Source organism: Ochotona princeps, chromosome 25 (assembly GCF_030435755.1).
Source record: "Ochotona princeps isolate mOchPri1 chromosome 25, mOchPri1.hap1, whole genome shotgun sequence".
In the NCBI taxonomy this organism is placed as follows: Eukaryota; Metazoa; Chordata; class Mammalia; order Lagomorpha; family Ochotonidae; genus Ochotona; species Ochotona princeps.
In genome coordinates, this window is record NC_080856.1 from 17,302,459 (window position 1) to 17,329,228 (window position 26,770).

At 43.2% G+C, this 26,770-nt stretch overlaps 1 protein-coding gene across 1 annotated transcript in view; it reads left to right on the plus strand.

Moving 5' to 3' along the window:
• The first annotated feature begins 348 nt into the window (after nt 1–348).
• Nucleotides 349–26,770, plus strand: part of NAMPT (nicotinamide phosphoribosyltransferase) — a 28,458-nt gene continuing 2,036 nt past the window's right edge. Inside the window, exons 1-10 of the mRNA XM_058681339.1 lie at nt 349–567; nt 8,892–9,048; nt 10,098–10,201; nt 11,633–11,761; nt 14,730–14,888; nt 15,408–15,544; nt 17,880–18,105; nt 19,531–19,650; nt 22,960–23,100; nt 24,087–24,221. Coding sequence (XP_058537322.1) covers nt 511–567; nt 8,892–9,048; nt 10,098–10,201; nt 11,633–11,761; nt 14,730–14,888; nt 15,408–15,544; nt 17,880–18,105; nt 19,531–19,650; nt 22,960–23,100; nt 24,087–24,221 — 1,365 coding nt within the window. The 5' untranslated portion in view covers nt 349–510. The remainder of the gene's footprint in view (nt 568–8,891; nt 9,049–10,097; nt 10,202–11,632; nt 11,762–14,729; nt 14,889–15,407; nt 15,545–17,879; nt 18,106–19,530; nt 19,651–22,959; nt 23,101–24,086; nt 24,222–26,770) is intronic.

The window sequence follows — 26,770 nt, forward strand, 5'->3', positions numbered from 1 at the left end:
CGCCCCCCCCCACCCCCGTGCCCTCCCACGCTCCGCCCTTCGGCACCGGGCCGAGACGTGAAACCCAGGCGGACGCTGGGGTCACGCGCCCGGGCCGCCCCGCCGCCCCCTGCTTCCCGAACGAGAGCGCGTGCCTCACGTCCGCCCGCCCCGCCCCCTGCGCGCTGCGCACGCGCGGCCTCGCCCCGCCCCGGCCCCGGCCCCGGCGCGGCGATGGGGTGGGGGCGGGGGAGCCGCGGCGGGGAGGCCGCCGGAGCGCCTGGCCTGCGAGCACGCGAGCCGCCGCCGCGTCACGGCCCCGGGGCCCGCCTCCCCCGGCCCCTCCTCCCGCCCCGTGTCCTCCCCCCACCCCACACTCACACACACACACTCACACACACACCCTCCTCCCCGCCCCGCTCCGACCGAGGGGTGACTTAAGCAACGGAGCGCGGTGAAGCCCATTTTTCTCCTTCCTCACAGCCGCGCCGGGGAGCTCGCGGCGCGCGGCCCCCTGCACTCCGGCCCGAGATGAATGCTGCGGCAGAAGCCGAGTTCAACATCCTCCTGGCCACGGACTCGTACAAGGTAGAGCGCCCCGGGGCGGGGGGCAGGAGGCGGGTGCGCGGCGCGTGGAGCGCGAGGCTGCGGACGGCCGGGGCTGGGGGCGCGGCGCGTGGCGGCCGCAGGCGGCGCGGGACGGGCAGGTGAAGCGGCCGCCGCATTGGGGCGCCGGGTGGAGGAGGGATGGAGGGATGGACGGCTGGAGGCGGGGCCTGGGGGCGCGCGGAGAGGGGCGGGCGCGGCCGGGGGCCGGGGCGGACTGCAGCCGGCGTCGGGGCTCCGGGCTCGCGTGGGCTGCCCCGACGCGCGCGGACTCAGCCCGGCGTGGCCCGGGCGCACGCCCTCCCTCGGAGCGCCGCCCTTTGGGTCTTGCTGGACGGTTAGGTAACGGCGGCCGAGGCCGGGCGGGTCGGGGGGAGCTGCCAGCAGGGCGTGTAGGGCGCCCCCTCCACCCCGCAGCCGTACCGGGTCCCGTGTGCTCGCACCCTGGCTGGGCAGGTAAGTCCCTCCCGGAGGAGCAGGCGCTGGGAGAGGTCGCGGGCTGTAGGGTGGCCCGGCAGCCAGGTTCCTCCGCCTTGGGACCCCAGTGTCTCCCCTCTCGCAGCCCTGCTCGATTCTGCTGTCCCACGCCACACTGGGCTCCGCCTCAGACTACTTGTGACCATTAATGCCCACCCCCCCAACCCCGTCGCTGATGCAGCCAACCTGCTGGGGTCACTGGAGGATTTCTGCGAAAAGGAAAGTGAAAACCCGCGGAGTTTAGAGGAACGGTAGTTGGAAGCCTGGAAAAGTTGTAGAAAGGGAGGTAATACAACATTGCCCCTTCGCACACTGGCGTATGTAGCTAGCCCCCTTTGGTTGGATTTAAAACCCACATTAGTAGAGGGAGGGGCAATGAAAGGGACCAAGCATGGGTTCTTTCCCCTAGTTTCTGAATTAGATGAAGTAAAACTCGACTATGCTTCTGCCAGGTCTGGTAAAGCCAGGACACTTAGAAGACGAAATGTCAGAACACAACAGCCCAGTTACACAGTTCAAGTCTTATTTTTCACTGGAGTCTCGTGGGTGATTTGGAATAGAGCAGTCAAGCACGGAACTCTGGGGTTTGAGTTTTCTGATTGGATTCTTGGCTTTCGTTGTTTTCAAGCCACCAATATTAGGAAACAGCTTCAGAGGATCCCAGTTCACTAAAGTTCTAGGTTCTCCATTTCTTTCTGATCCCTTTGAGGTTCAGGTTAGGAGATTTTGACGAGTTCTCATTTAAACAGAGCCAAAATTTATCAAATGTTCAAATGGAATTGAAAGGCGGAAATCCGCATTAGCACAAGATCATGGTAACACCTGTGGTGCTTGCCTGTGGCCTGATGCCTTTTAACTCCATCCTGGTGTTTTCACGGTCTTCAGCAATCATTTTAGAATAGGATTTCTCATGCTTCTGTACAGTTTTATTTGGCTGAATCTTTAGGTTTCAGATTGTTAGGTGGGATTCACGCATAAAATGATTGACTTATAAATGGGAAATGAAAATAGAGGTTGGTTATTCCAACTTTCCAAACAAAAGTGGATAGCTATTCCTTTAGTTTGTGTTGTGTGCACTGTTATGCGTAAGCAATATAAAATTTCTATAGCATCAGACTTCTGCCATTCTTTGAGCTAAAATAGTGAATTACCTTAAAGTTCAGGACTACTGAACTATATGCTGTTACAGTCTACAACTATTTAGTAGATTTTATTCCATTCCATTTTCAGGACAAACTGGAATAATTTTACCCCCTTCGTAATAAACCTTTCTAACAGATTTTCCTTTCAGAACGATTTTTCATCACCCGCCTCCCCAGCAGTGCCAAGGTGCTGTGTTTGCACTGAGCTGGTGTATTCCACAGCCAACATTTTCATCTTTGGTTTATTTTCCTTGCCTTTTTTGTGGTCCTTACAGCCTATCTGCCATTTTTATCCTTTTAATCTTAGGAGAAGAAGGAACAAGAATAATCTTGAGGCTAGAAGTAAGGAGACTTATATTTGTTCCTTGAGAATGTCCACATCATAGCTTACAAACGACTAACCAGCCAACCTGGGAACTCCTAGCTTTAGGTCAAAGACAGCGAAATGTTGTTGACTTCTTCCTAAAACTGCAGGAAGAATGACTGATAGCCTGTGACAGAGCGTTCTTTTTGTTAGTCGATGGGGAGGTGGCCAAGCACAGGACGGTGCGTGGGCATTTGGTTTCTATCTGCTTACCCTCAAGGGGGCCCAGAACACTGGGGACCCTAGCCAGAGCATGTGAAATCCCAGTATTCGCTTCCAGAACCTGTACAGACGTGGAGCACAGACAAGTGGGGTTCTCTGCCATTTTCATCCAGGGGCCTTTACAAATACAAGAGACTTTAAGCTCACATTGGAATTACCTACTCCTTTGTATTTCAGTTCTGTGCCAGATAGGACAAGATGCAGTAGGGCTGCCGTTGGCCATTGTGGTGTATCAGTAGCATGTGGAATGCTTTGGTAGGGAGACAAGGGATTTGTTTTGTTGTTTTTGTTTTTCACTCAAACCTCTTGGATAGCTATTGGTCTGTTTCCAAATAACACTAGCGATCCTGGTCTGTTGTTTCCCTTAAGATAGGTGATTTTAACATTTTTGAACATTTTACCTTTCTGAGGTCAGTGGAAGATGTTAGCTAGGCTGTAGTAAGGGGGTCATTGGAGTAGGACGCAAAGGGAAGGCCTGGGCAGCACAGGTGTGAGCATTTCCCGTGTTCCACATGGGGCACTGCCCTGGGGGGGTTCCTGGCTCCGCCTCTCTGCCGTGCAGACATTCCCAGAGAGGCAGCCAAGGAACTGGGCTCCGGGCTTCAAGCCCCAGCCCACCCTAACTTTTGCCAGCCATTTGGGGATTAAGTTTGTGGATGGGAACTCACTTCTGTTTCTACCTCTTACATTGAAAAACAAAACGGGAAATCACATGTTAGCTACGAAGTGTGCCACATTGAGTTGTAAGCTGGTGGTGTGGGGTGCAGCATGCTTCCAGCCATGTGCTTCATGGCTGTTGAAGACCTGTTGGGTAGCGTCTGAGAAGACAGAGGAGCGGCACCTCGCTAGCCAGTGGAGAAAAGGTGATTTCTGGCAGGTTTTAGAGTGTGGGTGCACGGGACCAGGACAAGTGCTGCTGTCCTACTTTTGAACTGCTAAGGAAAGCCAGCATTCCTCAGACCTGTGTGCAGAGCACTGTGTTGCATATCCAAGGTCCCAGAGTATGTTAGTATAAGTAATAGTAGTATTCACCCTCAAGACAGCATTTTAAAGATGATTTTGCTTCCACTTAGGATCAGGTAACAAATCCAAGGAGTTGGGGCCTTTTTGAGGAAGAATCTGGAGGTAGATCGGAGTCTTCCTGCAGACGAATTAGTTCTGCGTGGCTTATTGGCCACGCAGTGTCTTCTCTGGACTGTTCTTGTGTGTCATAGCTGCCTTTTTTACTGCTCCTGAAGGGACGGTTGTGTGTTTTCCCCAGGGCTGCCACTCACTGGTTCCTGGACTTGCTTGTGAGCCAAGATGTGAAGATAAGACATAAATTACAGGAAAATCTTGGGCAGCAGAAATAGAATCATAGGTATAAACCATGAGTATACTTCATAGAGATGTTAATTATCTTGCAACGCAGAAATAGTGGAAGCTGCTGGCTTTTTATTGAGCTGATGGAATTTGGCTTCGATGTGAAGTCAAGAAGCACAAGTTGTTAGAAACTGAGTGGCACAAGGTTTCAGGCAAGAGGCCGTGTAATAAATATATGTAAGTGGTTTTGCCATTTCTTCCTTCCCAAGATAGTATAATAGAAAGATCCTTAAAGCTGTAATTGTAAAATTATTATTGCTCCAAAATCAAATAGCCATGCATTATTTTCCAGAGCAACACATAGATGCCCAGAGTTTGAGATTTCTTAAATAATACCGAAAAGAAGAAAGAATCAGTTAAGGCAGAGTTTGTTTTATTTTGGTTTTTTGTTTTGTTTTGTTTTGTTTTGTTGTTTTTGCCTGAATCTAGCATGTTAACTTTAAAGAGGTGAAAAGTCTTGGTCAGTGTAGAATTGAATGTGTCCTCTGCTGATTGCCCTGACATCTGGGTGACTGGACTTTTTTCTGTGGCCTTGGGTATGTTCCCCTCTGTTCTGTCAGAAACAGAGCTAGTAAATGTTGGCTTCTCATTTCTTCACAGAAGGATAGCTGAAGGAGTAGACTGTGCTTGCCTTGGTCAGGTGAGCCCACTGTAGTTGGGAAGATCTTAGGAAGACATCAAGTCAGCTTTATGAGACATACAGAGAAAACTGGACTGCTCGCGCAGAGGGATGCTCCTCGCCTTAAGAAGTCTCATCCTTGGAACAAGGATATTGAGCTTGAAGTTTGTGTTGCAATTGCTTGACCAGCATCCCATAATGGAAAAACCTTCCTCTTGTTAAACACAACAGGGCCAGGACCTTTTTGTTACAGGTATTAAAACATGGCCAGTTACTGCTACTCAATGTATAATAAATTTCAGGTGCTATGTTTTCATGAAGTAAGCCAATCGTACAGCTGTGAAATTAAGTTCTATAATGAAAGCCACATTTTCCTGTGCGCCCTTTTTTCCTAAGGAACTTGTATTGGGACCGGGCTGGTGGCTCAACAGGCTTATCCTCCACCCACATGGCACCCCATATGGGCTCCAGTTTGTGTCTCAGCTGCTTCACTTCTAATCCAGCTCCCTACTTATGGCCTGGGAAAGCAAAGGAGGATGGCCCAAATCGTTGGGACCTTACACCCACGTAGGAGACCTGAAGGTGGCTCGTGGCTCCTAGCTCCTAGCTCCAGACCAGCAGCCCTGGCCATTGTGGCCATGGGAAGAGTACCAGCAGATGGAAGACCCTTCTCTCTTAAATTTGCCTTTCTAATAAAAAAAAGGCACTGGTATTACATAGTGGTGCTAATTTTTTTAAAGATTTATTTGTTTTTATTGCAAAGTCAGATATACAGAGAGGAAGAGAGACAGAGAGGAAGATCTTCCTTTCATTGATTCAATCCCCAAGCGGCCGCAACAGCTGGAATTATGCCAATCCAAAGCCAGGAGTCAGGAGCTTCTTCCGGGTCTCCCATGTGGATGTGGGGTCCCAAGGCCTTGGGCCGTCTTTCACTGTTTTCCCAGGCCACAAGCAGGGAGCTGGATGGAAAGCAGGCCATCTGGAACTAGTACCGGTGCCTATGTGGAATCCCAGCACGTGCAAGGTGAAGACCTTAGCCACTAGACTACTGCACCAGTCCCAGTGTTGCTATTTTTTAAAGACAGGGTGTTTTTTTTTGTTTGTTTTGAAAGAGTCAAAATGAGCTTCTATTTGCTGATGTATTCCGCAGATTCCTGCAACAGCTGGGCTGGGGCTAGGCCAGACCAACACCAGGAGCCAAGAACTCAGCCCCAGCTCCCTGGGCGGGAGGTGGGAGAGACCCATGTCCTTCCTTCATCCACTGCCTTCCCAGACACTTTGGCAGAAAGTTGGGGCTCAAGCGCTCCAGTATGGAGCTTAAGCATTGTAAGTGCCGCTTTACCTGCTGGGCCACATTATGCTTGTTCAGAGAACTGCTCCATTAGCTGCATGAGGGCTCTCCCAGTTTGGAAAACATTTTTGTGGTAAGGTTTGTACCGTTTTTCTTCTTACCCCTTTGGCAAGTCTCCTGCTTAAGCTAGGCTGTCAGATCACTTACGATTATAGAGATGGCCTTCCGGTGTTGCCTGGGTTGTGTTGATCAAATTAGCTTCTGTTGGAGAGGAAACAAAATGATAAAATGTCTCGGGGGACGCAGGACTGGTTTGGAAAGGTAATGGGTGTGTGGGATTAAGATGCATGTTTTCTACGAACCTTTTGAAGGACCATGTATAGTTTATAATTTTGGTGCTGAGATACAAAGATTCCTCAGGACCAGACCAAGCCACATGTTGAGGTTGTATAAATCAAAAAGAAATAGTTGGCTTGCTTAAACTTGATGTCGGTGCTGGACAGGAAAATTGGTTTACGTTACCAAAAGTGTCCCAAGAAATTTGATCTGCAAAGATTTCTACCGGTGTTGTCATGATCTGGCCTGTCCCTTACACTTCAAGAAGTTACTCTTTCTACTCTGTCAGTTAAGCTAAATATACATATTGTAGTTATTTTTAATTGGGAAAATGTTTTATTATGTTAATACTTTAAATAAAATTCAAATTATATTGAACATCAAGTTTTCAGTTTTATTTTTCTTAAGAACAGGTCGGGTTTTTTTTTATTTTTCACGATACAGTTCCATAGGCTGATGGATTTCCCCATTTCCCCTCCTCCCACAGTTTTCCCTAGATTATTAAAATAGTAAGCCCTCCAACAACAGTCACAAGTCCGTCATTCTGCTATTTAAGTATATAATGACATTGTAGGTGCAGACAATGTTATAAAGCCCAGCATCCTATTAAGATATATTTAGTAGTCCATCTTTTATTCATTGGGAGTAGAGATGCATAGTGCACTGTATATTCTCAGAATGCTAATCTCCCTTACATAGTTCCTCTAGATGAATATATGTGTACACATGCTTATCTGTATATATGTTGATCTTGTATCTTGTGTGAAGGTTGCTTTATATCAGATAATTTATTTTTGTCTTTGGGATTGACAATTTCACTGAGCATAATGATCTTTAGTTGGGACCGTTTTGTTGCAAATGGTGGGATTCCACTTTTTTAATGGCTGAGTAATATTCCATGAAATAGATATACCACATTTTTTTTATCTGCCTCTCTATTGACAGACATCTGGATTATTTCCATGTCTTTGCTATTATAGACTGTGCAGCTGTAAATACAGGGTTACAGGTCACTGTTTCATATACTAATCTCATTTCCTTTGGCTGTATTCCCAGAAATGGATTAGCTGGGTCAAATGGTAGATCAGTTTTCAGTTTTCTTAGCATTCTCCATGCAGATTTCTGTAGTGGCTGTACTAGTCTACACTCACCACCAGTGAAGGGGTACGTTTCTGCCCACATCCATGCCCACAGGTCTTAGTAGATCTCCAGATGCAGGTTAATCTCACAGTTAGGTAGAAGCTCATTGTGGTTTTTATTTGTATTTCCCTAATAGCTAGGGAGCCTAAGAATTTTCCTATGTCTTAGCCATTTGAATTTGTTCTTTCGGAAAATGTCTGCTCATCTCCATCGCCCATTTCTTCACAGACTTGTTTGTTTTGCTGTCACTGAGTTTCTGAAGCTCTTAGTAAATCCTGGATATTAGTACCCTATCAGTTGTGTAGTGTGCAAAGATTTTTTTTCCCATTCTGTTGCTTCTTTCCTTTGCTATACAGAAGCTTCCTAGTTTGATGTAGATCAGTTTTCACAGTGTCTCTGATGTAGCCAGTTCCACAGAAAAAGTTTCTTTAGTTATAAGGAGTTGATGTTATAATATGTGGGAATTTATGTTTTAATTAGGAAAATGAAAGATTGCAAAATATGTTTTTGTGGGGTTTTTTTGTTTGTTTTTGCTGCTGCTTCTATCTGGTCTTTTATAATGGTGCCAATATGGACGTTAGAAGAGCTCACTTTCTGTGCCCCTTAATGTAAAGGAAGAAGCCATCATGAGAAGTCATGGACAGTCAACTTAATGAACGTCCACATTTAGATAGTACAGGCTAGGCATCTGTAAATCTGAAAATCCAAATTACACACCCCCAAATCATAAACATTTGGAGCACTGACATGATGCCACCCATGGAAGATTCTTGACTACATTTAACATGTCTTAGAATCACGTACACCAAAAATATCCCAAGAAGTTACCTTCAGACTGTGTGTGTCAAGGTGTGAATGAAACAAAAGATTGTGTTTATATGTGGGTCCTATATGAAATATGTTTCAGTAAATTCCTGCAAATATTCCAAACTGCAAACATTTTTAAAAAGTCAGAAATCCAAACCTTTGCTGGGATCAAGGGTAATCGGGTGCACCAAGTTGTGCTGTAGTGCTGCTTTTTTATGTCTGGGTGCCCGCAGGCGGCTGATGCTTCTCTGGACTTAGAATTGTTAGCAGTACTGTCTTGTCCAGCTAAGGGGCTTGTACTTATGGTCCTTCTTTGGTTTTAAAAGTCAACACTCTTGTGGTTTTAAATAAACTATAAAAATACCTTAGTAAGTAAGAGAATTGCTGTTTTATTTTATAGAAGCCAGGAAAAAAAAGCTGATCAATAACAGGTGAGAAGTATTGCTTCTCTAATTTCAAAGTAATGTCAAGCAGTTCCTATTGTGATGTATGTTGTATGTTGAACTTTTCTGGTATCTAGTAATCAAGGTATTTTACTTTATATAGGTTACGCACTATAAACAGTATCCACCCAACACAAGCAAAGTTTATTCCTACTTTGAATGTCGTGAAAAGAAAACAGAAAACTCCAAAGTAAGGAAGGTGAAATACGAGGAAACAGTATTTTATGGGTTGCAGTACATTCTTAATAAGTACTTAAAAGGTATTAACTTTTCCTAGTACATTTGCAACACTGCTTTTATGTGACTTCTCATTCTCTCCTTTGTTGTATTGTTCTGTTGTTTGAAGTAGGTTTCGAATATTCTGATGTTGACATTTATTTCATTACTGTAATGATTCTTCCTAATCTGTTCATTTGAAGGCATAATTCAGTGTGTTGCTTGGTGTTCTAAACATGAAAAAGACTTTCTGAATCTCCAAGCTTTTGCAGTTAAACACTGAGGGATTAAATAAAGACCTGTTGAATTTTATGTTAGTGGTGACTCTTTTCATATTCTTGGCTACTTTAGGATAAAGAGTTCATATGTCATGTAACGATAAAATTTAAGTTAGGTGCAAAAAGCACTTATTTGTAGCATACCCAGGATCCTTTAAATGGGTTTATTATTGGTATAAAGATACCAAAGACTGATGGCACACTTTAGTTCATTTCTGGAGTTTGAAAGCTTTGTAAAACAGCAGTTATGAGTGATAACTAAAATGTGTTGCCTCTTCTCAGCCAGCATTAGCTCAGGTAGCTCCGCTGTCGTTACTCATTTAACCCTCAGTGTCCTTTAAGTAGGTACTAAACCATTGCTGTCCTCAGTAAAAGTCAACTGAAAGTGTATCTGGGGGCAGAAATGAAGTAATTGTGGAAATAACTGGCTCACTGAAGACATCACATCACATTCTTTATTATTAGGTGAGACAGCTCACCTGGAAAGTGTAGGACACTTTTGAATCATCTCAAGTGTGAAACGTGTCTAACTTAATAGGGATAAGTTAACTTATTGTGAATTTTTAATTACTATGCAAACAGCTTTTTGTACATCTGATTTTATAACAAATTAACATTTATGCTAAGAATGAGTTGTTGAAAATACAAATTCCTTTCTGACTGTGTTATTGGCTCTGTGTAAGTCATTCAACCTTTCAGTTTCTTAATCCATAGAATGGATGAAATATGATGTGGCTAAAAATGTTAATTCTGTGACAATTCAGCAATGCAGAATATCTTTAGAAATCGTAAACAGGAGGTGTTTGTCCTTTTAGGCAAAGTAGTGACCAAAGAGAAAATCCAGGAAGCCAAAGAGGTCTACAGAGAACACTTCCAGGATGATGTCTTTAATGAAAAGGGGTGGAACTACATTTTGGAGGTAAAAACTCTCAATATTCTCAAGCTCTGATCTGCTTTGTATTGCTTTTTAAAGACTGAGTTGTCTGTCTTGTTTGTTTGAAAGACACAGTTGCAGGGAAGGAGTACAAGATTGTCCCTCTGCTAACGCTCCCCACATAGCTGGCACGGCCAGGATGGGCCAGGCCAGGCCAGAGGCAGGAGCCAGCAGCTTCGTCCTGGTCTCCCACATGAGTAGCTGAGGCCAGAGCATTCAGGCCTTCCTTCACCACCTTCCCAGCAGAATTAGCAGGGAGCTGGATCAGAAGTGGAACAGCAGGAACTTGGAACTGGTGCTCATATGGGGTACCAGTGCTGCAGATAGCCACTTAACCCGCTGTGCCACAATGCCAGACCCAGAAGTGTTTTTCAGTTCAGAATTTCCTACAAAGGACTTTTAATAGAAGAATAGATTATCATTCAACTCTTTTCTGCTTGTGTTCTATTGTGGTGTTGGAGTACATCTAGAATTTGTTGGAACAAACTCATTGTTTATCTGAAGAGTAGAGGGAAAGCATTTTAGTTTCGATAACTTTGCAATTTCGGTTTTTGAAAAAATTTTATTTATTTGAAAGTCAAAGTCACACAGTGTGCACCCTTATCTGTCAGTTCACTCCCAAAATGGCCAGAACTGGGCTGGTCTGAAGCCAGGAGCCTGGAGCTTCTTCCGGGTCACCCGTGTAAGTTCAGGGGTCCCAAGTACTTGATTCATCTTCCACTGTTTTCCCAGGCACAGTAGCAGGAAGCTGGATTGTAAATGGCAGCTGGGACTTGAACTGGTGCCCATATGGGATGCCAGCACTACATGCAGTGGCTTTACCCACCTTGCCGTAGTGCTTCTCCCCACCCGTCTTTGGTTTCTTTTGTTTTTTGTTTTTGTTTTTGTTTTGTTTTTTTTCAAGATTGGTTGATTTGGTTGAAAAAGCGAAAGAGAGATCTGGCTCACTCCCCAGGGTGACTGCCACTGCCAGGGCTGGTGAAAGCTTCATCTGGGTCTCCAGTGTGGGTGGCAGGAACCCAAATGCTTGTGCAGTCTTGTGTTGTATTCCCCAACTCATTGTCAGGAAGGTAGACCAGAGGTGGAGCAGCTGAGACAAGAGCTGGTGCCCGTGTGGCACTAGCCCTCTGCGCCATAATGCCAGCCCTGTCTGCACCTGTTGTAGCGGATGTTCTTCATAAAAGCACTTGACAACATTAAATGTAAAAATTAATGTCAGTGCCTACACTCTTATTTTTAGCTAGGTCTACCTTAGGGGGGATAAAGATATTTTAACCAGATGATTAGCAATGCAATAATATTGACAGTTATATTCCCTGATGGTGAATTTGACCTCTATGAAATGTGAAGAGTTACTGGGACAGGCAGTCAAGGACCATGTATGGAGCGACTACCTTCCTTGTCCTCTCTTATCAGAAGTATGATGGGCACCTTCCAATAGAGGTGAAGGCGGTTCCTGAGGGCTCAGTGGTTCCCCGCGGAAATGTCCTCTTCACAGTGGAAAACACAGACCCGGAATGCTACTGGCTCACCAACTGGATTGAGGTAGGGTTTTTTTATTATTATTATTAACATTACTTGAAGATATAAAGACCTGTGAATTGGGATCCTAGAATAGAATTTGCCACAAATGAAGCTTTGTACTCTTCCGCCATCACTAAACTTTTCCAGGCCTCAATTTCCCCCTCTACGGGATGACAGAATCTAAATAACCTGTAAGTTGCCTTTGAGTGACACATAATTTTTATCTAAATAAAATGACTGAGAGTTACTGCCATGAGAGATCAGTTATTTGTTGCTGTTCTAGTTGTTTTTTTACCTTGGAACAAGATCAGAAAAGGGCACAGGTGCATTTTTATAAACCTCAGGCATTTCGTGGCCATTCTGATCCACTTAGTTGGAGGGACTGTGTCCCAGCCTGAATGACTCCTCTGTCCATTCTCGAGTTAGTCTTGGTTCTAGCAGTGCCACCTGATACTCTCAGCTTCTTAGCATAAGTACGAACAAGATCAGTATTCATGTTGTTGAGTTTCCAAGTCTGTGTCACAGGCTGGTGCTTTTTTTATGTGTTTTCCTTGCATGCATATCTAACTATGAGTATGTTTTCACGTAGTCACAGTTCTTATAATTTGCTTAACTGTTCAATAGTTTAATTTAGATCTTATATATAAGAGTAAAATGCCCAAGATTCAACCAAGCTTCAAGTTTTAAACTGTTCAAAATTTACTATTTTCATGTTACCTGAAGAAAGAAAAAGATCTACCATGTGCTGATTCACTCCCACAATGCCACCAACACCCAGGAGTAGACGAGGCTGGAGCTGGGAGCCGGCCTTTAATCATGGTGTGCCATGGGGGTGGCAGGGGTACTTGACCCATGGCTTGCTGCCTCCCAGGGTGCACATTCGCAGGGAGCTGGGATCAGGAACAGAGCTGGAAGTTGCACCCAGGCACTGCCGTCAGGGATGCCAATTCCTACATGGCCTTTGGACAGCTGGGCCTGATCCCACTGCTGTGGACTCTTCAATTTGTTCTCACAACTGACTCTGTAATCAGTTTCTGGTTAAGCTAATTTGTTGTTATTGTAAGATGTGTATGCTATAAAGCATTATATTTGAGATTCACCTGAAAGACCAAAACATTTTGAAAAGTAAGAGGTCCAGGAATACATCTGAATATATATTCATTTTGCTAAATTGACAAAAAAGTTCAACCATTGTTATAAGATTAGAGTATGATGTGTCTCTTTGAAGGGCCTCCAAGTGAGAGGTGGCTGTTCATTCTTAACTAACCACTAATGTTATTAAGAGTAAAGACTGGGGTGAGAGCAGAGCAACAGGTAACTCTAACAGAATCATTAAATGGAAAGTAAGGTTTTGATAAGGGGGGAGGGGCACAAGGAGTGGCATAGGCTTTTCATTGCACAAGAGAAATTGCAGTAGGAGATACACATTTAGTTGGCCAACAGGGTAAGATCCAGACAGCCCTGACTTCTGTATGAGTTGGCATTTTCTCCTTTGGACAGCAAATGATCATAGAAGGTTTTTCAGGAAAGATACAACCTGAGTGAAGAAACTGAGTGAGTGATGACCAGTAGCCATGTGAAGAATGAGTAACAGAAGTTCCAAGTAGGGATTAGCAGGGTCCTGGGTGGCGGGCAGAGGAATTGCAGCAGGAGGCTCGTCGGAGGTTAGAGGTGATCACTTAGAGTTTAGATAATAATTGCCTCAGTTTTCTGTTGTATAACAGCCTGCCCTTAGACTAGTGGCTCAAAACAAATCCTATTTCCCATTAGACTGTGGCTGACCGGATGGTTCTGTGCTGGCCCTCGCCTGCATCTGAGGAGGGTCCCAGCTCCTGCTGCTCAGTCTATAGCAATTGTCAAGTCCAAGGCTAAATCGTCATTTTTGCTTGTTTTATTTGTTGATCACTTAGTTAGGATTTAGGAGAAGCTTATTTTAGAACGTTAAGAAAATGATTGTGAAGGACTATATGATGTAATGATATGGGGAAAATCAGTGGGGGAGACGGAGGAAGGGAAGTCCCAGAGCCTATGGAATTGTATCATGGGATAATAAATTAATTAATTAAAAAATATTTTGGATAAAACTAATTGTAGTCATCTTAGCAGCACTTTGTAAAGCAGACTTGAAGCTGCTTCTGATACGCCACCTGGTGCACAGTGTGGCCAGTGGAGAAGTGAATTCCCAAGCCCTGATATTAACGTGGTTGCTGTAAGCATCAGACTGTTTTGGGAATTTCTTGAAGGCAAAGAAGAGTGAAACTGAGGAATGGTTGTTGTCAAAAAGTGGGAATATAGTGGTTCTTCCCTTTTGCTCATTTAGGCACCGTTAAGAGTCACTGAGTTACAAGAGATGGTAACTCTGCAGTTGCACACCCCATGCAGATAGAGCTGTTTCGTGGGGATCTTTGTTATCTACTAAGGACATCAATCGAACAGAGAGGGTTCTGTGTTACTTAAGTGTCTCTCACTCATGGGCCTATCACATTGAATCAGAATTATCTAGCCAAGTGAGTAGCTTCTTCAGAGCAGGGACTGTTCAGCTGTAGTCTGCAGTCAGTGCTGGTCTGTAACCTGCTTGATCTGTCCACCTCAAGCTCAGAAATCAAATGTCAGAAGGATACGGCCTCACCACCCAAAGTGAATATATTTCATAAACCTGTCAGTCCATGACCAGTTGAAAATCCTTTTAAAATTTGGCCCTTTATCACAGCTTTCCAAGTATTGCTTGCTTGTCTGAAGCTCTAGGTAGAGTAGAAACTACTGTTGTTGAGCTGGTTTGCCTCTTGATTGCTGATTGGTTGGTAGGCTGAGCTATGTAATGTGTCTGGAATACCACAGAGTAGCCAAGCCATGGTACACTTGAAGTGTCTCCTTGGTGTTTCTAATAGCCGGCAGTCCAGGACATCCCTTGGAGAGAAAGCTAGGATTTTCTCAGAAAGAACAAAGTGTTTTGTGTGTTGAGACTTAATGATTAATTTTGTTGCTACAGACTATTCTTGTTCAGTCCTGGTATCCAATCACAGTGGCTACAAACTCTAGAGAGCAGAAGAAAATATTGGCCAAATATTTGCTGGAAACTTCTGGTAGCTTAGATGGTTTGGAGTACAAGTTACATGATTTTGGCTACAGAGGAGTCTCTTCCCAAGAGGTAAGGAACCAAAATGACTGTTAGTGCACCAGTGTAAACTTTGGGGGATATTATTGGGATTGGTCTTGGTTGTTAGTATGTCACATTTTGAAACTCCAAGGACTCAGTCAATAGATACATATTAAGTATCTACTGTGTGTCAGCCTCTGTTCAAGGTACATGGGATATAGCCTTCAACAAAAGTCCCTGTCCTTTATATATTAGATGGACGGATGAATGGCGGATGGATGGACAGAGACAGACATAATAAAAGTATCAGATGTCAAATAATGCCACAGAGAAGCACAAGGCAGGGTAAGGGAAGAGAGAGTGATGGGAGGTGGGGGTGGGGCACTGTGGAGTAGGTCTGAAGAATCCTTAACTATTCAGGAAAAATGGAATCTTGTCAAAAGGAACTATTATAATAGTTAAATATCTTTATAAGAATAGCTAAAGACAGTAATTTCTTGGGGTGCTATATTGTCTACCTTCAATATGGATTTTTCTTTTTTGGAATTTGGTTTCTGGTTAATCTTCTAGACTGCTGGCATAGGAGCATCTGCTCATTTGGTTAACTTCAAAGGAACCGATACAGTAGCAGGAATTGCTCTGATTAAAAAATACTACGGGACAAAAGATCCCATTCCAGGCTATTCTCTTCCGGCAGCAGAACACAGGTAAATGATGATGATGTTCTTCCTGTTGTCTGAACATTTGTTTGTTAAAACTAATCTCCTGTGCTTGTATTGATGCCACTTACATTGCCACCTAGATATTTTAAGCAGTGGGTTTTCTTTGAATGGCTGTATTGCCACATGCAGTGAAGTTTTCTTCGTCAGTCAGATCTGGAAGTGCTCACTGTAGTACTCGTCTCCTTTGTCCTTCCTCACTCTTGGCCGTGACATGTGCCAGTACTTCCTGTGAGATGAGAGTGTTCCTGTTAGGAACGACGAGTGTTCAGAGTCCGACACTTCCTGATGTGCCCTTTCTGCCACATGGAGACTGTGCGTCAAGCGCTGTGTTGGAGAAAGTCGATGTTTAGGGAATAGTGCTAAAGCAGAGATTTTGTAGGGAGCATACAGAAGACTGAGAAGATAAGGTTACTAAGGGCCCTCACATTTCATTTTGACATTGAGCATTAATTATGTGCATGTCATGCTAGGCTGCTGTTGATTAGGCTTTTTTGTTTAAAGCAGGCACACAGTTTCCATTTGCTAGCTCATTCCCCAAATGACCACTTACCTCCCTGAGTAAACATTAGCAGGAAACTGGAAACAGAAGCCGAGCTGCCATTTAGACACTCCAGTATGGGATGTGGGTGTCTCAAGATATGGCTTAACTGCTGTGTAACAGACACTTCTAAATGGGAACAGACTAGAGCAAAGAGGTGATATGATCAGAACCTAGTGTGTTGTTCTGATAAGAGGATAGGCTGTGAGCTGAAAAAAAAGCCTTAAGAAATTAGATTATAGGAAGCTGCCTTGAGGTACTGAGGCCCAAAACTAGGTTGCAGGATGAAGGGAAGCAAGTAGAGACAAGCAAAGACATGAGAGATAGAAATTGTCACAGCTTGGTGATTGGAGTCAAGCCTCGGTGCTGAATGGACACAGCTAGTACTTCGGAGCACTATTGTGTTGGCAGGGCCTGTTGAAAGCTTTCACACACAAGTTTCAAGACTGGTGAACTGAGAAAGGGTTTGTGATGAACCAACAAGCGTTTTAGGGTTAAAGTATTTTTATTTGGACTTAGGTATGCATACATTTCTGAAACTTTTTAATGTGGTGTGTACATACTATACCATCCACTGGTGATTTTCACAGTGGTAACATCCTCAGTACCAGAGATCTTGAAAGTAAAGATATCTATAGGACTTGCCAGTTAAAGTAAGAAAGATACTGGTGGGCATATGGTGAAAATGCACTTTATTTTTATGGCCTTGTGATATAATTCTGACTTCTTCATCCAGGACACTTGAGATGCTGTTACACAGTAGCATCTTTGAAACAATGGCAGGGAACAGTGAAAAGAGCATTGGGCTGAATGCTGGCAAACCTTACAGCTGACACAGTGGGCATTGGGCAATATGCTTACCGCCCTGTTCTCCAGTTCTTCCGTCAACCAAACAAAACTACCTATTAGGTATTAATCTCTCAGTAAAAAGAACCCTTTTTGAGATTGCAAAAGTCACTGTAACCATTTTTACATAATAGAAGCTTCCGTACTGTTTTATTTTTCTCTAAGCACTAATATTGTTTTTTCTTGATATGTTCATTAGTATTAGATAAGCTATAGGTGAAATAAATAATTGCCATTTGAAAATATTAACAGGTAGAGAGCTAATTGACACTGTGTCTGAATATAGGCAGTTATTCATGCCATTTAATTTTATACATATGTATATGTATGTATGTATACAAATACACAGCCTTATACATACATGTGTATATGTATGTAATACATATATGTATGCATGTATGTATTATGGCCATACATATATATACACACATACAATGAAATGGTATGAATAACTGCCTAAGTAATTGCCTCTGAAGTATTAAGTTTTGAAAAATAAAAAAAGACCCAAGTTCCCTGCTGCTATTGGCATATGTTTCAGAAATTCACAAGAAGTCCTTGCATTGCCTATCCAAATAAAGCATTTTTAACCCTTTCTGACAGCTTGGCGTACAGAGGGCATTCAGGCAGTGTGTTTTAGCTCAGGGATTCAAGGAATACCCCCAAAAAACCCACAACAACAAAAGACAGAGGAGTTGATTACTGGTTGAGTGTAATTTAAATGGTAAGTAAGTTCATGATCACCGAAGAAGAATAAGGTGACAGTGGTAGTGTTAAAAACAAATGAGCCAAGGTGTGGTCTGGCATTGAAGTTCCATAGTGGTTAATGAGCATTCATGCAGCCCCTCACCTCTATGAAAACGATGTAACCTGTAATTAACAGTGATTCAGGCATAATACGCTTGCCAAGTCAATGTGTATTTTCATTTTGTTTTCCAGTACCATAACCGCTTGGGGGAAAGACCATGAGAAAGATGCATTTGAACATATTGTAACACAGTTCTCCTCAGTGCCCGTATCTGTGGTCAGCGATAGCTACGACATTTATAACGCCTGTGAAAAAATATGGGGAGAAGATTTAAGACATTTGATAGTATCCAGAAGTACAGAGGCACCTCTCATAATCAGACCTGATTCTGGGAATCCTCTTGACACTGTATTAAAGGTAAATTTTAATGTGTTACTTGATTGTATCAGTGCCCATAGATCATTTGTGCCAATTTCATTTATGTACCCCATTTCTGAACTGTCTGAACTGGTCTCCTTATTTAAAAATCGCAGCCTAGAGAGAGTAGATCTGCCCAAGGTCACACATTAATAGCAGGGAAGAGATGCCAAGAGTTGTGAGTTACATACTATTAAAGTGGCAGACGCACTGGGTTTTCTATTTTACTTCAAAACTAATGAACAGCGTTACAATTTTAATCCTTTGCTTTGGTCACAAGCCATTACTATAGCTTTGAAGTTAGTGCAGAAGAAATATGTGTGAGGATGAGGTAGAATTAGAATAATTTAAAAATACTTCGCAGTTTCCCAGCATTCAGGATTCGGCTTCGCGTCTCTGAAAAGCGCTCACCAGACAGGACTGTTTGATGCCTGCCACTTATAAAATGTTGTATTCAATATTTTTCTTAAGATGTGTCATTTAATCTTTACCAAAAGCCCATTGTACTAGTAAAAACAGTTTAAGGACGTGTGATGAATGTTACTGTCTGTGTTATTGAAGAAAACAAGAGGGTTCCAAAGGTTAAAGTAATTTGCTCAAGGTCACATGTAAAATAAGGAGTCGGATAGCCAGTGTAAGTCCTGAAGTGCAGCCCTCCCACTTTGTCACATTATTTGTCAGCTAGTGTGCAGGTAATAAAATCTACTCTTTGAAAAGGGGTGCCCAGAATCAAGGGGCTCTTCTTGCTCTGATGACAGGCCTGATTCAGATGGGCTTCTTAACCTGAAATATTTGGTTTATGGAAACTTAGTACATTTCATGTGTTTACTACTGTAAACTCAGTCATCTGTATGAGATTTTCCAATAAAGAGTCTCTAGTCAGCTTATCTGGAAGAAAGTGTTTATTGGGGCAGAGGGGAGTCTTGTAGGTCTTCAGCATCTGGCCAAGCTTCCTAAAACAGTTGAAATCTATGTGCAAGTATTCAGGGAGCCAATGAGTGAGGACCCTGAGCACAGTAGGCAGTCTGACCTCAATGAAGAGGGAAAAAAACCTTAAGAGAAACTGGCTTCTGTGTGCTTCATGTCCCATTCTCACACACGATTGAACCAGGGTTATTAGACACAAATCAAAGTCAGGAGTTCTGTAGAATGATACCTCATAACACTTCCTAAAGTCTGTTTATTGCTTAAGTATCCTAAGAGAATTTTGTTCTTGAAGTTTAAAGATGAGGAGGCAAAACTTATTTTGAGCCCCTTTTCAGGTGTCTCAGTTGACTTGATACCACGTAGTTTTAGAAGGCCCATACATACTGCTATAAAATTGTTAAAATAGTTATACTGTCAGGATTGTCTAATAAGGTGAATTGATTAGCTGTTTCACTTGTATTCAGTTTGAGTTACTTGGATGTTTGCTTTTCCATTTAGGTTTTGGATATTTTAGGTAAAAAATTTCCTGTTGTTGAGAATTCAAAGGGCTACAAATTGTTGCCACCCTATCTTAGAGTTATTCAAGGAGATGGAGTAGATATTAACACCTTACAAGAGGTAGGTGTCTTTTCGTGAAAGTTTAAATAAAACAGTTCTGATACTTTTTATTAATTTAATAACACATTAATTTAAATATGTTTTTTTTTGTTAGTGTTAATGATTTCTGTGTATTGATTAGAATAAAAAGAACAATAGCTTTAAAACAGAATAGCCAGCCAAGGAATTTGTATTGTGATGTAATGGGTTAAGGCACTGCCTGTGACGCTGGCATCTCATATGGACTCTAGTTTTGAGTCCCAGCTGCTCCACTTGCAGTCCAGCTCCTTGCTGATGCTCATAGGAATGTAACAAAAGGCAGTTCAGCTCTCTGCCGTTGTCCGTACCCACAATGTCAGGATACATCTAAAGAGCAGAATGACGGATTTAGGACTGCTCTGGAAGGACTATACTGTTGTGGTAATATGGGGAGTTCAGTGGCGGGGAAGGAATATGAGAGGTTAGGGGAAATCCCAGAGCCTATGCAATTGTATCATTTAAAAAAGAAAGAAAAAAAAAAGAGATGGTCTAAGTCCTTGGGCCCCTGCGTCCACATGGGAGACTCGGATGAGGCTCCTGGCTCCAGCCTGGCCCTGCCCAGTCACTGCAGCCACTTGGGAAATAAATTAGCTGATAAAAGATCCTTCTGTGTGTGTAGCTCTGCCTTTCAAATAAAGTAAATCTTAAAAAGTAAATTATCCACCAAACCAAAATTAGATTACTTTTCTGATTTCATTGGCTCTCCTGGATGGTGAGATGAGACGACCACCATGAAAGACAATGTCAAGGACCGTCACATGTAGCCTTAGCCAAAAAGTCTTAATCTGCTCCTGTTGGGCTGAGTTTAAACAAAAGGGAGCTTCACAGTATTTAGTAATGTGAAATTTAGACAGTGTTCACAGGCATATATCAGTTATATTCTTAATTTTAGTTGAACTAAGAGGCAAAGGTTAAGAATAACAGTGATGGAACTTGATGCTTAATTTCAAAGAGGTGATAGACTATTTTATAATTTCTGAAAGAGCAAGAAAGGAATATATTTGTCAGTTTTGATTTGTACATGCACTAAATTAGTTCATGTCCTAATTTTGACAAAATCAAAAATCTGCTTTCTTTGCAACAACTTCCCTGTCCACTGGACTGTGTGCCCACAAGTCAAATATGCACCAGACTGAAGTCAGGAACCCGGAACTCAAATCCAGGTTTCCACATGGGTGGCAGGAACCCAAGTACTTGAACCAGCACCACCTGCTTCTTCCCAGGGTAAAGTCAGCAGGCAGCTGGGAGTGGGATTTGAACCCAGGCCCTGTAGTGTGAGCTGTGAATGTACCCAACAGCAGTTAAGCTGAACACCCATCCCATTTATTATCCTATATATAGGCCAACAGTATTTTTTCTTTCTTCCCCTTGAGTTGTCCTACACTTCTTTTCCTGTGTTATTTTCCTCCACAATTTCTAGAAATGCTTCTGATTTGGTCCAGGGTGACACCCCACCTGGGCGAGGTAGATCCCTGTTGTGATCGGGGTATGCTCACAGCATTACCTCTTCTCTGCCAAGGTGGTCATTGTCTAGGGTGAGCCCTCAGTGGCTGTACACCCCGCCCGGAGTCCTGTGACCCATTCACAGGTCCTGCGCCACCCTCCGTGTGAGCACCGACACCTCTGCAGTGACCATGCCTTGCGTCAGATTCCCACAGTCACAGGGAGCAGAGGATCCACTCCGCCCTACAAGCCTGTCTCGTCCAGTCCAGCTCAGGGTGTACCCAGAGCTCGCTGCCTGTCACTGCTCTGCCAAGGCAGTGAGTCCAAGTGCCCATGACAGTAAGGGGAGGGGTTCCCTGACCCCTTCCGATGCTCCAGGCCACACTCAAAGTGGGGATGGCAGGAAGTATCCCTCCAGTAAAATCTTGTCACACGCACGTGCAAGCCGCAGCAGCACCTCCTCCCTGCTAGTCACCAGGCGCATTGCGAGGGGAGGGGAAGAGAGTGGTGTTTCTCCCCATGGGATGAGTCGGATGCCTTGCCCTGCTCAGTGCTCCCACTGCCCTCTGAGTGAGCTGTGCTATTACCAGCGACTGCCTTGCTTCAAGGGGATGTGTCTCCTCGAGTCTGCGCAGCTCCACAGCGTCTCTTCTTCCTGGACAATGTCCAGCTGTACACTTGTGGCCGACTCTCCCCTGAGGATGTGCTTCCTCCACTTGGGTCACCTTCCCAGGTCAGAACAGGCACGTCTCCCCCGTGCAGCCATCTTAGATGTCTGCTGCTAATTCATGCCTACTCAGATCTGCTGACTTCTTGGTATAAATGTTTTTACAAAGTCATGTTTCTCCTGTTCCATGATTTCCTGCTAATAGAAAAATCCACATGCCTAAGTTTTAAAACTTGTAGTGAAGAAACTTGGCCTGTAATTCAGTGATAGGCAGCATATCTAAAATCGGGACAGTGAAACTGTCCTCTGTCAGACGTTCAGCCTTCGTCACCTGTCTCTGTTTTTCTCTCTTGTACTCTGCATGTTTTCCATGTTAAAGGCCACTTTGCTCATAGCCATGTCCAGGACAAGTAAATCTGGATTTAGAGGCTTTCCATACCTCTTGGGTTCAAGTGCAACAATAAAGACTTGAGACTGGATTAGTGGATGACTTAAAGGACACTTTGAAGTGTGTGTGTTTTCCATCTAGCAGAATTGGTTGGGATTTAAAAAGAAAATACGTGTTCCCTGTCAGAACTGTCTAGCTACCAGAGCTCCGTCCACACAGGACTGCAGGTCGCCTCTAGGTGATCCTGCTCCAGAAACAACCTCCAGAGCCCCTGCCCATCACTGTGCTCATGTCCCTGGAGCTCCAGCCAGGGGAGGCTGCCCGTCTGTCTCAGTGATAGAGTATGTTATACTCTGTTGCCACCACTACCCTTGACCGTTCATTATGTGTGCTTTGTGTGACAGGCAGTGATGGCAGACATCCCTGGAACTGGTAACCAGGGTGATGCCTGAGGCTCACTGTTTTCGCCGTTGGCATCTGGATAGTCTGGGGATGAGAGCAGCTGACACAGGCACACATTTGATGCCGGTTTTTTCTTACTCCCAAATCCACAATGCCCATGATAGAAACAGCACAAATTCAGGAACTGGAATCCCCTGCTTCAACACACATCAGCATTGTTCTATTGGGGACTGCTGGGTCTTTAAAAGAATATGTTCTGTTAGCTTTGTCTCCGCGTTTTTTTCTTGACCTGTTGGAAAATGAATGTAGGATGCTTCATTCATTTATACTGCCCTTTGAAAAGTATCTTCATCTTCTTCCAGATCACTGAAGCTGTTTGTTTATCTTCCAGATTGTGGAAGGCATGAAACAAAAAAAATGGAGTATTGAAAATATTGCCTTTGGTTCTGGGGGAGCTTTGCTACAGAAGCTAACAAGAGATCTCCTGAATTGTTCCTTTAAGTGTAGTTACGTTGTAACCAACGGTCTTGGGGTATGTCCTCTGTGGGTCTAAATGAAGGACAGATAGTGGGTGCAGAGTATGAGTATAATGCAATTCAGATTCAGGACTGTTAACCCATTGTCAAGTTCTACTAACCTCAACTCAAAAATAAGGAAGGAAACACGTTAGGTAGTAGTAACATGGCTAAAGAGATGGGAAAAGGAGGAACAGTGAAGTGAGAGATGATTTAAGATAGATAATGGAGTTTCCCGTTGGTTCAGGACATATTTTTGGATCAAACAGTAAACCATATTTGAGTGAGCATGTCCGTTAGCCTGGCTGTCACACATTATAGATGAGCAAGTACGTAGTTACACCTAGTTCCTGTCAACAGTGGTTTCAGGGAGGTAGGGTATGCAGTGCGGAGTACAGTATCGGGTTGTGTTCCTGAAGCCACGAGACATGCAGCTGAACTGCAATTCCAGCTCTTGCAATAGCCTCTTACATGGGGTTCTGTGGGGCAGACAGGGCAGGTGAAGCCAAGAAGCCAGACTTGGCTCCCATCTGCCACCTTCTTGGTTTAGGAGACTGCCTCCTGCCTCTGGCATCGCTGGCTGTTGCTGGTAGATCGGCCTTCTTTCGTTCTGAACCTGAAGTACTCAGCTGACAGGGAGGAAATAGTAAAAGCAATAAGGGAAAGCTGAAGAACTACCAGGACAGCCTTTGCCTTAGACCCCGATTTCCTCTCCAGAGATTTAGTGTACACAATGTTTCTTTCTTATGTACTACCCTTAATGTCTGAAGAGGATTACACTGGGATATCAGATAGTTTTGAATAGTAAGAAAAGGATACTTTAGAATATTTAAAAACCAGTTAAGGCACATTTATACTTTCAGTTCTTTTTCAAAAAGCCAAAAATGGGTTGCTTTAGTTTCACCCACAAAGGGCCTCAGAACATAAATTATATGCATTTCTAAAGTGAGCATTTGGTAGACATTTAATTAGTCTATTTCTCTTACCTTCATTTGGATTTCAGATTAATGTCTTCAAGGACCCAGTTGCTGATCCCAACAAAAGGTCCAAAAAGGGCCGATTATCTTTGCATAGGACACCAGCCGGCAATTTTGTTACACTGGAGGAAGGAAAGGGAGACCTTGAGGAATATGGTCAGGTGTGTATCTGCTGATTTTTTTTTTTTTAAGCACCAAACATTAAAAAGTTGGTGTTCACAATTACTAAAAAGGTTTCTATGTTATATTTTACTTTGCTTTGAAATTGTTTTCAGAACTTTTTTTTTCTTTTTGTGGATGACAAAGTACTTAAAAGTATATAGTCACTGGAGCTGCATTTTGACACAGCAGGTTAAGCCCCGCCTGCAGCACCAACATCCCAGACAGACACCAATTTGAGTCCCAGCTGATGCACTTTCAGTTCAGCTCCCAGGAAAGCAGTGGAAAATGGCCCAGGTCTTTGCTCCACACCCACATGAGACATGAGTGGAGTTCCAGGCTCCTGACTTTGGCCTAAGTTGGCCCCAGGTACTAGCATTTGGGATGTGAACCGGCAGATGGAAGACTCTAACTCTGCAACTCTTCAAATAATTAAGAAACTTCAAAAACTATTTAAAAAAAAAAAAAAAGACTTTTCCAATAAAAATAAATTAAATCTTAAAATATATATATATATATATATATATATATATATATTTAAAAGATGGAAAATCAGTATCCTGGGCTACTCAAGAAGTTGCTAAATTGGAGAGGTTTTTTATTTATTTGAAAGGCAAAAACATATCTTGCATCTGTTAGTTTATTCCCACATCAAAGCCAGGAGCTGCAGAGGTCCAAGGTGCGTGGGCCGTCTGCGCCTCTCCCAGGCGCGTTAGGGAAGTGGAGCAGTGGCAGCATGAACCAGTGCTCTAAGGGATCCAGCATTGCATGAGGCAGTGGCTCAGTGGGATGCACCGTGACACCTGTCCCTGTTTCTTTTAAAAATTGATCAGTATCCAGTTCAGATGGCTTTCTTTAGTCTTATTTCATTCTCAGCAACTTTATAGGATAAAAAATAAAAATTATGTTATCTAAATATTATAAAATATAAAAACAGTACCTTGATTCAGATTCTGTGACTGTTAGTGAAGCCTTGTGATTCAAGCCAACCAAACTGGAAAAGACTCACAGTATGCTTAAGTAGCCCATATGCTCTCCTGGTCCATAGCATGCCAGAATGCAGTTATATTCATAAATTCAAAGTTTATCAACTTTGTGGTTTTTAAGCCACTGAACTGAAACAATATTAGAGGGAAACTACTCATAATATATATATTTTTTTAAGATTCATTCATTTTAGTTGGAAAGGCAGATTCACAGAGTAGGAAAAGACAAAGAGGAAGATCTTCCATCTGCTGGTTCACTCTCTAGGTGACCACAAAGGCCGGAGCAGAGCTGTTCTGAAGCCAGGAGCCAGGAGCTTCTTCCAGGTCTCATGCAGGTGCAGCGTCCCAAGGCTTTGGGCTGTCCTCTTGCTTTCCCAGGCCATAAGCAGGGAGCTTGATGGAGCAGCAGGGACACTAACCAGCACCCACAGGGGATCCCAGTCCATGCAAGGCGAGGATTTAGCCACTAAGTTGTCACACTGGGCCCTGCTCATAATTATTTATACTCTCAAAACTTTGTTACTTAGCTGTTACTTTCTATCTTGATTCTTTGTACTACGTGAGATTTATTATTCATATTGCATATGTATTTCTTTAAGATTGAGTCACAACTCATGAAATCATAACTGGTTATTATTTAAGGGAAAAAATGGACATATATAAGTGTCTATCAGACTGGCAGAAGCAAGTCCCTTTCTGCATGCCACTGAGCATCACAATTACTGGATAAACCCCTGAGTTGGTATATCCTAGTGAACCATGAAGTCATTGACTGAGAGTAGAAGTAAAAGCTTGAATGTGGCTTTTTAAAAACCTATTTAAATAAGAGTATGTAGATGATACATGGCAATATCTGGAGTAAAAGCTTATACTCTCCTCCACATTTTGTTTTATTAAAAGAAAAAAAGAGCAACATTCTGTGATAGGTGGTATTTAAGTTTATAGAAGAAAATTATACAGCTAGAACAATGTCATTTGAGGGCAACACAGAACAAAAATATTAATGTCATGCAGCTTCATCTTCAAACTAGGTGATGGAAAATGAAATTAATTGTAGAGTTTTTGGGTTTTGTTTTAAAAGAAAACACAGGCAGATCCTCCTTTGTAAGACAGGAGTGGGTTTAGCAGAAGGAAAGGGAATGTCATCCTGACTGTCTTTATCTGTCATTGCTATGGTGTATGGAGCAGAGGTTACATTTATCAGTGACTTCTGGAATATACAGAATCTAACCCGGTCACCAAGCATGAGTCGAGAAATCAGTACCTGTTTTTGTTTTTTTGTGACTGGCACATTTAACAGTCTGACTGACAGGTTCCATCAGAGTGAGATGGTCAGGAGAATAACGGAAGCTTTGGCCGACTGGCTCTGCTGTGCTGTTGGTTTTCAGTGACATGATTCCCCTAGGCAACCAGGCATCTTCTTCCTGACATGGGACAAGACAAAAAGACAGTGGTTAGCCACATTTTCTGTTTTTAAGAAAACTGGCTTAAGAATGCAATAGCATAGTAACTTTACTTCAGAATCACACATAGTAAAATACTGTTAATGAAATGAGCTCGTTCCT